The following is a 15,099-nucleotide window of genomic DNA, read 5'->3' as shown; positions in this document are numbered from 1 at the left end:
TGTGTGTATGAGGTACTGATTTGAATTGTGTATTTTAGAATTTCAGTTTGGGAAAGCAAAAGTCATGTCTTTATATTTTTATTGAAGTCAATTAAATTTGTAAAGTGGTGAAGAAGAGAGTCCAGGCAGGATGGAGTGGATGGAGAAAAGTTTCAGGAGTGATTTGTGACAAAAGGGTGTCGGCAAAGATCAAAGGAAACGTTTAAAAGACAGTGGTGAGACCAGCTATGTTGTATGGTCTGGAGACATTGACAAAAAGACAGGAGACAGAACTGGAAGTGGTGGAAATGAAGATGTTGAAGTTCTCCTTAGGAGTGTCAAGGATGGATGTGATTAGGAATGAGATCATCAGAGGTACAGCACAGGTCGAACAACTAGGAGATAAAGTTAGAGAGACCAGACTGTGATGGTTCGGACATGTCCAGAGGAGGGACAGTGGGTATATTCGTTGAAGGATGTTAGAAATGCAGCTGCCAGGAAGAGACAAAGAGGAGATATATGGATGCAGTTAGAGAGGACATGGAGGTAGATGGAGTGAGGACAGAGTGAGATGGAGGAGGATGACTCGCTGCGGCGACCCCTGAAGAGAGAAAAGCCGAAAGAAGAAGATTGAAATCAGTTCAATGTCTGAAAAGAGTATCTCAGCTTTTCTTCTGGCATTCATTGCATATACTTACAGGGAATGCCAACACAAATATATATGTTATTTATTGAGTTTAAAAAGGCTTGGAAGTGATCTTCGCCTTCGGTTTGTTCTGTGTTTCTCATGTTGCCTTGAGTAGCCTGAGCTATGTTTCGAGCTAAAGGTAAAACAAGAGGAGCTCTGTTTTGGCTGACATGGGAGCTGACTAGCAGCTCCTTGTTTCTCTGGAGACAAGGGACCCTAAAATGACGCTGCAGGCGAGCTGAATCGGCTGCGTGTTGTTCTACAACTCTGCTGTAGATTGTGTGGATGGATGTACACATGAGAAAATCACATCTGAAAAAAAAAAAAAAGCTGCTCTTTGTTATTTTTCATTAGGCTAGCAGCAGAATGTACATTAGGATGGGACATTTTAGTGACCAAGTACAGTCTGTATGGGAGTTGAAAGACTTTGAGCTTGGTGATGTGACGTTATGAGGCCATGTGCAGCAGAAAGCCAACAGGCCTTAAAAGCCTTAGCCTTCTGCCCCAGAAACCTTGGTTTCTTCCAAGTCCCATCTGCTGGCTGTGAATGAGTGAACTGATTATACTAACTGGATGCAGGCAAAGGATTTCCAGATTACCGGTAGGATACATACCCGTTGTGGTACACTGACTGATGATTTTATGTTAATTGTATTTCTTATTATTAAATTTTGTACAAAAGTGGGTTTATGTTATGTAAAAGTTGACTTATCTGTGAATGCAGTTTTAGTACAAAGCAGAATGTGATGCGAGTGGGACGTCACTAATCAATTGTGTCTTTTGTTTCTCTCTTATACAGAGTTCAGCCACCAGTGAGTCATCAAACCAGTCCATGTGCAGCATAGTGTCACTGAGTGACAAGGAATCAGAGGTAGGTAGAGGAAAATATACTAAAATAAAACGAAAAGTGATCATTTGTGCTCTTATTCCCACATGCTGTGCGTACGTGTGGATTTTCAAACTTTTATTGTATAAGACGTTGAGTATAAAGCTCAACTTCAACAGTTGATGGTAAAATGTAGCATCATTTTGTTTTTCTTTTGGTTCTTCATATAAAAAATTCTGTTAAAGCTTTTAAAGAATGTGAATTAAATTGAAGCTGTTTTTCTTGCTCATGCCAGACGCCAGAGAAGAAAGCCAACAAGAGAAGCAGGAAGAGAAAAGGAGACGTCTGTGACGGCAACAGCCATGGTGTGTCCAATCTGTTTACCAACAGTTTGAAAAGCTCTCTGTACTTAGAACGTATACATATTTTTATTTATTTATTGTTGTCAAGTTTGTACTGTTGACTGTAACTGTTCAGTTTCAAGTTCATAATTGGCTTGTTTTGGTATTGATTTTATTTTCTCAATCTTTATTCCATTTCTTTATAGGAAAGGGGAGGGGCCACAACACAGGTGATTCTTTTGAGGTGAGTCCAAGCCAAATTAACCTAAAATTAATGGTCCTGTTTAGTGTTTATTTCTTGCTACATTTCTGTTTGCATCCTAGTGTTACTGTCTCACCTTTTAAGTTTGTTCATTCAGCCTTTTTTGACTGACCACTCTGCTCTTTCTCTTGGTTTTGTACGTTCATTTAAAATGGCCCATCAGCAGTGTGCCGGCAGCAGCAGCTCTGGTCCTGCTGGAAGCATCCATGTGCTGCTGCGCTCTTCTTCCCAGCACTCACTTTCTTATCCTCCAGTGAGCACCAATATCCACCTTCTCTGCTCCTTCCTAGCTGCTCTGCTGTTTGTTTACAAGCTGTTGTGTGTCAAAAAAAAAAAAAAATCAGAGCTAAAGCACATTTTTCAAATTAATAGCTGTTAGTATTTTAGGTTAACTTGATTGTTTGTTGTTTTGGCTCTCTTACAGCTACTTTCTGATAGTTTTTTTGCTCTATTTTATGAAATTGGTAGATTTTAACAACAATTTTTCTACTTTGTGTCAGTTTCAGCTCAGCAGTCCTTCGTCGACAGGCTCAACCCACACAGACTCCACGTCTTTCAGCTCATTTGGGACAACACATACACCAACTTTATCACACAAAGCAACCCAGGTAACTCATCTGAATAACCGCTTAATACAAACTTTCATATATTTCCTTTATTGTAGTTAGTAACACTGTGAAAGTTCATGTTTATTTGCCTACACTGTGTCTTTATTATCTCAGTGCGTTTATTTATTTTTATTTTTTTATCGTTTGAAGTTGATTATTATGCAGTTGGCTGAGATGTGCATGTTTAAATGACCATAAATCCAGCTGTCTTTACACTTATTCTTATCCTTTGCCATCTTTCAGTCAGAACTGACTTTGCTGAAACTGAAAGCAATAGAGAAGGTCAAGGACTCAAATCTGGAAAAGACAGAAGGGAGGATAGATGCCTTGCTGAGGGTAAGCTGCAACTTTTTTGCTTGCATGTTGCAACAACAACCCCAGCTAATATTTAGTTACAGGCTAATTGCAACTCATTGTGAGTGAAGTGTTTGCTGATTTGAAAATGTCGTTGTGGCCTACTTCGTTCTGACGCTGCAAATTTTCGCAGGCTAATTGTGATTTGAGGCGGCAGGTGGATGAGCAGCAGAAGATGCTCGAGCTCTACAGGGAGCGGCTAAACAAGTGTGTGAAGATGAGCAAGAAGCTGCTGGTTGACAAGGTGACCAGTTACTGGACTCACGACGTCCGAGTTGAAAAGCAAAACATTTTTTGCTTTTGTTGTTTATATGTGTGAACACTTGATTAGTGTCATGATGGATGCAGTTAAAAAACAACAACATATTGAACTCTTTAAATCATCTGATGTAATTCAGATTTTCTGTGTGAAATAACTGGGGTTTTTTTTTGCAGTCAAAGCAGGAAAAGATGTCCTGCAGGGACAAAAGCATGCAGGATCGGCTACGTTTAGGCCACTTCACCACGGTCCGTCATGGAGCCTCCTTCACAGAGCAGTGGACAAATGGATACGCCTTCCAGAACCTCATCAGGTCGACATGTAGAAAGCAATAAACATTTGTTGACATTCAGGCACAAAAAAAAAAAGTTAATATCAGATAACTTGTATGTGTTGTAGGCAGCAAGAACAAATCAACTCGCAGCGGGAGGACATTGAAAGGCAGAGGAAGCTGCTGGGGAAGAGGAAACCTCCAACAACACAGGCACCCCCACCCAACATGGAACAGAGCAAACGGAGGAGCAGAAGCAATGGCCAGGAGAATGAAACGTAAGAGACAAACTGGGCAAAGTCATCACGTGGACTGTGTCAATAAGGTCTAACACGTGTAGCTCATTACGTTTGTGTTGCTTTTATGTCTTTTAGTATATTTGTGTTGGTATCTTGTTAAATATTATTCAAAATGGTCAATCACGTTTTTTAATCAAGGTTTTGCTTGATTTACTTAATACTTACTTTTAATTTACCGTACTTACCATATACCATACTTAATTTAAAAGGACACTTGTGTATTTTTTATTCTTCTTACAACTTCAAACTGGGAGTAGATTAAATTCAGAGAATTTACGAGCACATTCAGCCCGAGCAATAGTTGCTCAAAACATGCTGAAGAGACAAAAATGTGTTTTAACTGAACAGTTAGGATCTGGTGTTTTTATTTATTTGAGAGATTTTCTGTTCAGGAGATTTATCGAACAGTGTGGTGCGGCACTGCAGGAACTTATTAGACCCCACCTCTTACATTATAATGATAAAAATAGACCTGCCACAATGAATTACTGGTAACCTTGAACTACTCAGATGAGCCATGTAGCTGTGTTGCTAGCTACTATTAGCTAGCAAGCTGATTCTCCTTGAGCATGGAAATGCATCTTTCCTAAGTGTAAATGCTTAAAGTTAAACTTAAATCTTGAGTACAGATGATAAAACTTCATATCAGCTCAGAGAATGTGATTAATTATTAAAATCCTCGACACTCCTCCACGCTTCCATCACCACCAGACTGGTCTATTACAACTCTTTATATGTTGGTTTGGAAGAATCGTCTCTCCATCGCCCGCTGCTGCACGTCTTTTAACAGGAACAAGAAGGCAGCACCACATCACTCCTGTTTTAGCCGATTGACACTGGTTACCTGTTCCTTTCCATATACAATTACATTTTAAGATTTACCGGTACTCCCTTTTAAAGTTTGAAATGGATCTTTTGCATTTTTATTATCCAAACTGAACGCTGGGATCTTCCAGTCGGATGCTTTTAGCGCAGCCGAGGGCAAAATTAAAACGCGGAGGGGATCGGGCTTTTGCTGTGGCTGCCCCCAGACTCTGGAACAATATTGATATTTGTTCTGCAGAGTCCGTACAGTCCTTTAAATCCCACCTAAAAACTCAAACTTTTTTTTTTGCTCTGGCTTTTAATACATTTTGGTTTGAGTTCCATCTCTACCTCTGAGCTTGTTTTTTTTTATTGTTTAATTTGTTCTTAGCCTGTTTTATTATACCTGTGTTTTTAAAGTTTGATCTTTCATTTATTTTATGGCTGATTTCTTGTTTGTGAAGCACTTTGCTCAACATTGTTGTTTTTAAATGTGCTGTATAAATAAAGTTGACATTGACAAAGTTGAAAATCTTGTGTATATAATAGGACTTAGAGCATGACAAACTTCAAAGGATGTAAAAAAAAAAAAAAGTTAATTTACGTCACTTGAAGTGAATCTGCACTTCAGAAGCTGACCTCTTTCTACGCTGTCACATGCAGGTTGTCGTTGTCAGAATACCGGCAGCAAGAGGAGATTTTCAAACTTCAAATTGGTCGCTTAAAAAAGGTACCAGATCAATAGTTGCACTGGTTTGATGCGGTTTTACTTGTAAGTTTTTTCTGAGAATGAGATGGGTGATAAATTGTGATTGTGAAACAGGAAGAAGCAGAAATCCAGACAGAGCTGGAACATTTGGAGCGGGTTAGAAGCCTGCACATCCGGGAGCTCAAGAGGATTCATAATGAGGACACCTCCAAGTATGGATCATCTTAAGTTCTGTTTTTTTTTTTTAAATAATGCAGCCGTTTTTATTTTATTTTTAATGTCAGTCAGTTTAACAAAATTTTGTTCTGCAGATTTAACGATCATCCTACGCTGAATGACCGATACCTGCTTTTACATTTACTTGGAAGAGGTGGCTTTAGTGAAGTTTTCAAAGTAAGCATGTGCCATTTATAGTTTCAATTTCTTTAAAGATACCTAATTTTATTCCTTAGTTAAATTATGAAAAGAGAATTTTAGGTTTCAGCTTGACGATCTCATGAGACTTGAAACATTTCTGCATGCTGTAAACTGCTGTTGCACATTTAGTGATCCATCCAAGAGCTTAGGGGCCAGACATCCAACAGTTATTGTCATAAATTAAGCTTGTTTCACAGTTTAAAATCTAGTTTTATTTGAAAAGGAACCCATTGGTGGGCGGAAATGTGCTCACCAGGCTGCCAGTTGAATAGCCCTGCTTTAGTGGAATTGCGTAGCTAGTTTGCTGCACCGTTACTGAATTATAATTCTTTTGCAGGCTTTTGATTTAGCCGAGCAAAGGTATGTGGCCATTAAAATCTACCAACTCAACAAAAACTGGAGAGAAGAGAAGAAGGACAACTACCTCAAGTGAGTCTGAAACTGTGATTGGGCCTTGACTCGGTGCTGCAGCATCACTAATGTTTGAGTTCATCTGTGAACATGAAACTGTTTAAAGTCTAAATGTATGACTCTAAATAATGCATTTGTCTTTTCAGACACACCTGTCGGGAGTACAGGATTCACAAAGAGCTCGATCATCCTCGAATAGTCAAACTTTTTGACCATTTTTCAATCGACAGGGACTCGTAAGTTCGTTTACATGAAAGTAATAATTTTGATCTGTGAATTAAAGACTTATCATTGGGCTTGCAACAGTAAATAGACTGAAATGAGGATAGACTAAAACACATTTTTGTCAATAAAAGTAACATTTTCAAACATCTTTACTTAAACTTTCATAAGGAAAGTTAATGTTTTCTGTACAGACATAGAATTAGTCTAATCTGATGTAATATATTTGACAGGTTCTGCACAGTTCTGGAGTACTGTGCAGGCAATGATCTGGATTTCTACTTGAAGCAGAATAAGTCGATGGCGGAAAAGGAGGCTCGCTCCATTGTCATGCAGCTCGTCAACGCGCTCAAGTATCTCAGTCAGATCCGCTCTCCCATCATCCACTATGACCTCAAGCCTGGTACTTTTCCCCCTTGCATTTCTCCATCTTATATACATTAGCATACCAGCTTTATTTATAAATCACTTTAAATAACTGTAGGACTAAAGTGTTGTACAGTTACAGAAAATAAATCAAACGGCAGTTTAGACATTTAGAAACAAACCAAAAATAGACTTATATTACAATTATCGTACTTGCTGCTGTACACGTCACACCACCGTATAAGTCACAACAGTCCAAAAATATCTAATAAAGTGGGGAAAAACTTAAATAAGTCACTTTGCCGTATAAGTCGCATCGATTATGCGTCACTGCTGACCACCTGGAAACGTGGGCTGGTGTGCTAAAAATCGTCTGCCAAATGGCGGCTGCGGGAGCGTGCATGGGAGGACTTTAACAAGAATTTAACTAGATTAACACCTAAAAACAATTGTTTGTTTGCTTGACATTATAGTAAAGGTGTGTCTCAGTTGAACTTTTCCTTAATAAATGCACTTTAATGGTCAAATCAGCTGCATTTCACCTGGGTGGTGCGGCGAAAGGCAGCTGATTTGACGTTTGTTCCAGGTGATCTGGAGCGAGACGAAGGTGGCTTGGTATGGCAAGCCAAGTGTCTCTTTAATAGCCACTTTTATCTATTAATGAGACACTTGGCTTGACATATTACTCGAGGGCCCTCTAGCGGCTGAAAATGATAGTGCTCAATATTTTCCTTCAGAATGAATGAAGTCGTCAAATCTCTGCTAAAAATTGGGTTATAAGTACGGGGAACAAACGTATATTAGTCGCTTTGGTGTATAAGTTGCAGGACTTGCAAATTTATGCAAAAAGGGTGCAACTTATACGGCGAAAAATACGGTACATTAGTAAAACTGTTCATTTTTCTTCATGTTTTGATCTCAGGAAACATCCTGCTGGCTAACGGGAACGCATGTGGTGAGATAAAACTCACTGACTTCGGCTCGTCTAAGCTCTTGGATGACGACAGCTTCCACTCTGCAGATGGGATGGAGCTGAACTCGCAGGGAGCAGGAACTTACTGGTACACACACATCTTGAATTCTAACTTTTTTAGGAGAAACGTGTTTAATAGACTCTAGGAGCTACAGTAGCTTTGTGGTCAGTGTCTTGTATTCCTGCGGTTGCGGGTTTGAGCCCAGGTTTGTGTCAGGAAGGGCATCTGGCGTAAAACAATTCCTAAATTGCATGCTAGTTTGCTCGCTGTGGCGACCCCTGAAGAAGGGAGCAGCCAAAAGAAAAATACTGTTGAATAGAATCTTTTTCTCTGCATGTTGAGAACACACTTAAAAACCTATTTTCTACATTGTGTCTTACAGGTATTTACCACCTGAGTGCTATATAGTAGGGAAAGACCCCCTGAAAATATCCAGTAAAATAGATGTTTGGTCTGTGGGGGTCATATTTTACCAGTGCTTATTTGGGCGCAAGGTAACTACTCATCTGCATTACGTGACACTGATGATTAGAAATTTATTTTTTTGAAAGAGATTAACTTTCTGCTATTTTCCCTCCAAGCCGTTTGGTCATAATCAGTCACAGCAGGATATCCTCCAAGAAAACACCATATTTAAAGCTACGGAGGTGCAGTTCCCTCCCAAACCTGTCATCACTGCAGGAGCGAAGGTATTCTACTCATTCTTTAAATTGTATTTTAAAGGCAGCCCGTTGATCGTGCTGCTCTCACCATTCCACTGAAAGTGTCACGTTTTCTCCTCACGAAGAGACATTTTTATTACTTGATGAGACAAAAGTCTCAAACACAATCACAGTTAAAGACAAAATATTTAGATATTTCTTGGGGTTGTAATACAGAAGTCTGAGGAATATTCATGTACGATTGAAACATCTCTACCGTTTTGTTTGTTTCCCCTAGGCCTTCATTCGACGTTGCCTAGCTTATCACAAGGAGGACCGTGTGGATGTGTTGCAGTTGGCCAGCGACCCCTTCCTAATGCCTAGTACTCGTAAAGCCCTTGGTAGCAACACAACGTTGGTGCCCCCATGTCCCTCCACCTCCAGCTGCTACAGCAGCAGTGCCTCCAACTCAAGTTAACCTAAGAGTAAACCACCCAAATGTGACGCAACCCACATAAAGACATGCTTGAATCCCCTCGTTTAGCCCACAGGAGGGAAGGATCCCGAACTGGAACCAGACTAGTAACATGGTGTAGAAGTAAGGGTACTCATCAGTGTAATCCAGGTGGGTGAAACAAAGGGTTGTGGGCTGAGCACAATCCAAAGACTTGCCGAGATGCATGCACTAACAAACTTTGGCTCAGTTCAAAGGACCTTTTTCAGATTATGAAAATGAAAATTATTTGCACAATTGATATGCTTCGAAGAATGAAGTGTGGAAACTCCCCTTTCCACCCTAAAGCTGGTTTACAGGAGACAGTGTTGATAAAATATCACATGCTGCTTGAAATGCATCACAGAACTGTATCAGATTAAATGTAAGTTACTGTAACCCTCAAGCTTTTTGGCTGAAAATGGTCAGGAGTGACTGACGTTAATGCCCGTCTTGATGACGCGGCAAAAATAAAGATTCACATGACTTGAAGGAGAACAGCCCGGTTTTGAAAAGACTTGTTGGTTTTAACTAATTGTTGGTTTGTTTAATAACTGGAAGTTAGATTTTTATTTTAATGAAGTGCATATTTTTCCATTAGGTTTACCCTTCTCTAATGTTATTACCTTAAAGGGGGGGTTGACTGGGTGAATGTTACAATGTGACAATGTGAGTGAAACTACAGCTAAAATAATGAGATTATTAAAATTATTTGGTTAATTGTCCGTTATGGGGTTTTATTTTTCCTGGGACTGCACAAAATGTTTTAAAAACGCAAATACACTTATACTGCTACAATAAAGTGATAAATGTTCAATAAAACTAGAGAAATTGCATTTCCTGCAAGAATGCAGTGTGAATGCATAACTTGTTGAAAAACTGCTCAAATTAGCTAAAAACATGCTGAAATGTAGCGGAACTGGAAATTTGCAAAAACCAGCTGAATAGTAGCTAAAAAATCAGAAAGGAAGCATGTTACCAGAAGGAAATGGAGAAGGCACATTTTTTGCTGAATTAGGCTGAAAAAAGTTGAAAAGAGTGCAAAAAATGTGGAATTAGCTGAAAAAGCTAAAATCAGCATAAACAGCAGAAAACGCTGAAACTTGCAGATAAAAGCTGAAAGGATCATAACAAGCTGAAATTACCAGAAAGATGTTAAAGCACAAAAATGCAGTTGGCCGAAAGAATCTGAAAGGAGCACAAAAAGAGCTAAAAAAACCAGCTGAAAGTAGCTGAAAAAATGTTTAAATTTGCTCAAGAAAGCTGAAAGTTGCTGAACTAGAACAAAATGTGAAAGGAGCAGTAAAAGGTTGTGAACAGATCTAAAGATTTGAAGGATGAAAAATGAGCTCAATTTTATGAGAAAAAAAATGGCAGAAAAGACAAAATATTTCAAAAAGCTAAAGTTGCACCAATACAAAAAGTCTTGAAAGAGCTGAACGTTTTGATCCATGAATTGTTGAACTAGCACAAAATTGTGGAACGAGATGCTGAAAAACGTACAAAACGTATAGAAATAGCCAATAATGAATATAAACAGGATCACAATAGTGTAAGCATTCACACATATTTAATCTCAACATGAGTTTCACCATTAAAGGTTTCTATAACATTATGCTGCTGTATACGATGAGCACACTGCTACAGTTTGCAGGATGTGTAGTGGGCAAAGATTAAAAAAATTAATGACCATAAGCTCCTAATCAAACATTTGTCACAGGATATCACCAAGATGCAGTAAAACACAAAACCTGGTACCTTTTAAAACTTGAAATAAATCTGAGCTGTCTGACTTCTCTTTGGATGAAGCGTGTCATTTATTCAGTGCCACAGTTTCAGAAAATACAATTATTAATCTGAAGCAGATTACCACAAAAAGAACACATTCTGCTTGCAGAGGGGCTTCAATACAGTCCACGCTACTTTCAATCCCCACCATGAAGCAAAAAAAAACTTAAGAGAAACATTATACTGACATAGATGCAATATAGTAAAAACAGTTCAAGAATCGTATGAAATCTATCAAGTGCACATGACTGACGTTAATAAATCCAGGGGGGTTTATCTGTTGTAGAACTGTGAGGTAACCCAGGCCAGTCCCCACTTCAGATTGGTGAGCATAAACTTGAGCGCCTTGGTCCACTGCTCCTCGGAGTTAAACTGGGTTTTTATCGAGTAGGAACCGCCGCTGCCGCCTGTATCTTCAATCTTCCCTTTCTCCACATCCATCCTGATGCAGAAAAAGAGAAATCGTCTGTAATGATCACATCAGGATAAAAACAAGCACAAATGCCCATCACTTTTGCCATAAGAGTGGGAATGCAGCTTAACGTTTACAGCTTGGTCCTGCAGAGCACAAGTCTACGGGTGTCTGACCTGTACGGGAGGCAGAAGCCAGTGTCTCCTTTTTCCACCTCCTCTTTGAACTGCTGCACACAATCCAGGAAGGCCACCATGGCGTGATCAAACTTGTTATCCCAGAAGAACCTCAAGCCACCTGAGCAATACAGAGGAAGTTCCTGAACACAAAAAGACGAGAAAAAGAAGGTGTTTCACTTTAGTGACAAATGTTTACAGGTGAGCGTCTTGATGAGTTACATCAAAGTTCATGCTCAATAATCCAGGTAAAAAATAAAATCCAACAAGGTTCAGTCAGGTCCTCTGGATGGTTTCTTTTTGATGAGACGTTTCGTCCATCAATCCGAGGAGCCACAACAAACTCAGTCCCACAAGCGGCACACTCCTGTAGTGGACCAACCAGTTTGCTGGTGATAAGATGGTTCCTGGGGCCCGCCCTCTCCCCCCGTCGACTCCTCTGAGGCAGCCATAGCCAAAGTGGTTTAAAACATCAAAGTTCATGCTCAATAATCCAGGTAGAAAAAAATCCAACAAAGTTTGGTCAGGTCATCTGCAGTTTCTTTTGATTTTTACTTTCTATTAAGTCCTTTGGATGAAGGACAAAAAAAAAAGAAAACGTCCAGATGACCTGACTGAAATTTGTTGGATTTTTTTACCTGGATTATTGAGCATGAACTTTGATGTTTTGAACCACTTTGGCTACGACTGCCTCAGAGGAGTCGACGGGGGAAAGGGCGGGCCCCAGAAACCATCTTATCACCAGCAAACTGGTTGACCCACTGTGGGAGTGTACTGCTTGTTGGACTGAGTTTGTTGTGGCTCCTTGGACTGATGAAGTCCTTTTGGATGAAGGATGAAATGTCTCAACAACAAAACAAAAAAAAGAAAACCGTCCAGATGACCTGACTGGATGATTTACCTTTGACTTGTCTGTCAGCGACTCCAAGTAGGAGTGGTTTCCGTATGGGACAAGACGGTATCTGAAGACGTGAGGGAAATATTTCAGTGAACGTGATGCATAAATATACATTTACTGAATTGAAGCTAAATAAATCCCACCTACCTCTGAAATCGCAGCCCCATTTTATTAGCTAGGGCGTGAAGCAGCAGCACCGTCTGCCCCCAGGCTGCGTTGATCTCGTTCCACTCCACAGGGACGCTGGGAAGGCGACCCAGACGGAAGTTGTTGATGGTACCAAACTGACCGCTGTGCCTAGGAGAAAAAAACAAACAAACAAAAAACAGCTTTAATATTTTTCCTTCCCCAGTAGTTTTATTTTATTTTTTTCTGCTCAGGTGTACCAGATGTGAAACGTTGCATTGAAAACATTGGTTTTCTTCAGTCGATCCAGCTGAATCTGGCAGTAGCGCATCTGGTTGTCGACGCTCTTCAGCTCATCATCCAGCTCCAGCTGCTGCCGTTTGAACTCGCTGTACTCCTTTTGGTACCTTAGAGCAGTGAGAGCAAGCCCAGCTGTTACGTGTTGCATTATTTACTAAATGGATCGTGGACACACGTCACTGCCTGGGTGACTCACTGTAGCTCCTCTTTGTCCAGCTGCTGAGACTGGATCCTGGTCTGGGACAGGTCCTGGGCCACCGCGGCCCTCTGTTCCTCCACAGCCTCCAGCTCTTTGACCAGGGTCTCCTCCTCGTCTTTCAGCTGCTGGAGCTCCTTCAGCAGAGTCTCCTCTTCCTCCACTTGTAGGGTGGACAGCAGCTCCAGACACTGCCTAAAAATAAATAAAATAAATAAATCAGCACTTTTAAGAGTTAACGCGACAAGTCAAACACCGTTTTGGGTCGCACTTGTAATTCTGACACTCGTTCTCCGTAATGTTGAGCTGCGTGTCCAGGTGATCCAGCAGAGTGTCCGTGCATTCCTCACACAGAGGATGATCCACGTCCGTTTGACCGGACATGATGTCGAACAGGTCGCCCGTTACCTGCGGGGGCGAGAGGCAACAACAGGGTCACTTGTTTTCATGTCAGGAAACACGGACAAGGTGCTCATAAAGTGTTTTAATTCAAATCTCACTGCTGTTCTTGTCTGAATGAAACTGAAAAGAAACAAACTAGAGCGACAGAATGTTCTGTGATAAAGCTGTGAATACAGAAGAAGCCAAAACTGAGATGTTTCAACAGAATGAAGCAGAAAATGAGCTAAAATTAAGAGCATAATGCTAGCTAAAAATAAAACGCTAGCAAAGGTTAGCTTAAAGCAACAGAACACTTTGTAAAAAGACATAACTAGAAAAATAAATAAAAAACCTAGCAAAAGATAAAATGTAAATATTAGCTAGAAGATAAACGTATCAAAGGCTAGTTAAAACTTGTTACTTTAAACATTTTTAGGGCTAGCTAAAAGTGGCACAAGACAAAAATGGAACAAATCTGCACCAATCTACTGACTGAGCTGAACATTTGATATATGAATGGATAAAACACGTCATCCTACAAAGTATTCATTAGTAATTAAACCCCAAAAACTTAAAACGACAGGAAAACGAATGTGTAACGCCGAGTCAGCAGATATCACCTTCAGTCTACGACTAAGGTTTTCCATGGTGCCACCGTCAGATGCGTCTCCGATCAGAGTGAAACTGTTGGCGCTCTCTGTGGACATCATCCTAAAAAGGAAAAACGAATAAGTTATTTTAGCAGAATTCAGTCCTCTTTAGGCCTGTCACGATAAAAAATTTTGCTGGGCGATTAATTGTCTCAGAAATTATTGCGATGAACGATAATATTGTTTGAAATTTTACAATAAATAGTAACTGTCAAATTTAAGAAATGTTGGTTAATTTTTGTATGCAGTACCTTCTTATGACCACTGGCTGGCAGTATAAGACTGTTTGAACCGAAGGATGGCTAGTGAGGGAGCGAGCAACGTGAAGCTTTAAGAAAAATGGGAGGGAGGCCCCTTGACGTGACATGGGCTGTGTCTCGTTGTTTTTCGGTTCTCAAAATGACAGACACTCGGTGTGGTTTGAGCACTTTGGCATAGCATTTTTCACACAAATCTTTTAATTAATAATAAAAATAAATAAAAAAATCAGTAAACAAGTTCTCAGCATCTTTTTGCAGAGGAAAAACAACTTTTTAGATGAAGGCACGGTGTTTCAACCGTGAATTTTGGAGCTTTGACAAGACGGAGGTTTTTATCTCGAAGTCGGCCTGTTAGCTTAGCGGCTTTTAACGATCTAAAAACTTAATTTTGGACGGTTAAAAGAGATTTTAAAGAGAAAGGGAGGGGTCAGTGAAGAGCGCCTGAGTTGAGCCGTGTCTTAAGTAGAAAGAGAAACATGAAAAACGATAAAGCAGCTAAATGAAAATGAGGTCGATAATTTTCACTTATCATGCGATTAATTGATTTATTGTTTTTTGTGACAGGCCTAGTAATCTTTGCAGAAAAAGAATTAGTAGGGATGCACGATATTGGATTTTTGGCCGATATCCGATATGCCAGTATGTTAAAACAAATTTGGCCGATAACCAATACCAATACTTTTTCCTAGATCTACTTACAGAGACTACATAGTTTTCTGTGCGGTGGAATTAAAATACTACATTATTCTGAATGGTCTTTGTCAGTTTGGCCTGATACCAAATGCAGATGCCAAAAAGGGGACTGAAAATGATGTAACACTTTAACTTGGATTATGTTTAATGTCAAATTTATTCATGACATTTACTCTCTCTAACACAATGACAACAATCAGTCATACAAAAACAGTGCCTCATGTACAAACCGGATTCCAAAAAAGTTGGGACACTAAACAAATTGTGAATAAAAACTGAATGCAATGATGTGGAG

The 15,099-nt window shown here is 39.8% G+C and overlaps 2 protein-coding genes across 2 annotated transcripts in view; one reads left to right on the top strand and one right to left on the bottom strand.

The window, feature by feature from the left end:
* The window catches only part of LOC119423637 (serine/threonine-protein kinase tousled-like 2), a 10,824-nt gene extending 1,801 nt beyond the window's left edge, over nt 1–9,023 (top strand). The window contains exons 3-21 of the mRNA XM_037691042.1: nt 1,467–1,538; nt 1,789–1,858; nt 2,041–2,078; nt 2,263–2,349; nt 2,597–2,704; nt 2,948–3,040; nt 3,192–3,302; nt 3,494–3,630; nt 3,717–3,866; nt 5,355–5,421; nt 5,515–5,612; nt 5,712–5,793; nt 6,155–6,246; nt 6,375–6,464; nt 6,684–6,853; nt 7,739–7,877; nt 8,173–8,284; nt 8,372–8,479; nt 8,730–9,023. Coding sequence (XP_037546970.1) covers nt 1,467–1,538; nt 1,789–1,858; nt 2,041–2,078; nt 2,263–2,349; nt 2,597–2,704; nt 2,948–3,040; nt 3,192–3,302; nt 3,494–3,630; nt 3,717–3,866; nt 5,355–5,421; nt 5,515–5,612; nt 5,712–5,793; nt 6,155–6,246; nt 6,375–6,464; nt 6,684–6,853; nt 7,739–7,877; nt 8,173–8,284; nt 8,372–8,479; nt 8,730–8,909 — 2,004 coding nt within the window. The 3' untranslated portion in view covers nt 8,910–9,023. The remainder of the gene's footprint in view (nt 1–1,466; nt 1,539–1,788; nt 1,859–2,040; nt 2,079–2,262; nt 2,350–2,596; nt 2,705–2,947; nt 3,041–3,191; nt 3,303–3,493; nt 3,631–3,716; nt 3,867–5,354; nt 5,422–5,514; nt 5,613–5,711; nt 5,794–6,154; nt 6,247–6,374; nt 6,465–6,683; nt 6,854–7,738; nt 7,878–8,172; nt 8,285–8,371; nt 8,480–8,729) is intronic.
* Nucleotides 9,024–10,612: 1,589 nt separating this feature from the next.
* The window catches only part of becn1 (beclin 1, autophagy related), a 7,479-nt gene continuing 2,992 nt past the window's right edge, over nt 10,613–15,099 (bottom strand). Inside the window, exons 4-11 of the mRNA XM_037691040.1 lie at nt 13,822–13,912; nt 13,092–13,228; nt 12,821–13,015; nt 12,585–12,731; nt 12,346–12,495; nt 12,202–12,262; nt 11,301–11,443; nt 10,613–11,154 (exon numbers count right to left, since the gene is read on the bottom strand). Coding sequence (XP_037546968.1) covers nt 10,986–11,154; nt 11,301–11,443; nt 12,202–12,262; nt 12,346–12,495; nt 12,585–12,731; nt 12,821–13,015; nt 13,092–13,228; nt 13,822–13,912 — 1,093 coding nt within the window. The 3' untranslated portion in view covers nt 10,613–10,985. The remainder of the gene's footprint in view (nt 11,155–11,300; nt 11,444–12,201; nt 12,263–12,345; nt 12,496–12,584; nt 12,732–12,820; nt 13,016–13,091; nt 13,229–13,821; nt 13,913–15,099) is intronic.

The sequence above is a fragment of the Nematolebias whitei genome, chromosome 17 (genome assembly GCF_014905685.2).
Source record: "Nematolebias whitei isolate Nwh7 chromosome 17, NemWhi1, whole genome shotgun sequence".
Taxonomy (NCBI): Eukaryota; Metazoa; Chordata; class Actinopteri; order Cyprinodontiformes; family Rivulidae; genus Nematolebias; species Nematolebias whitei.
This window is presented reverse-complemented; position numbering and strand designations above follow the sequence as displayed.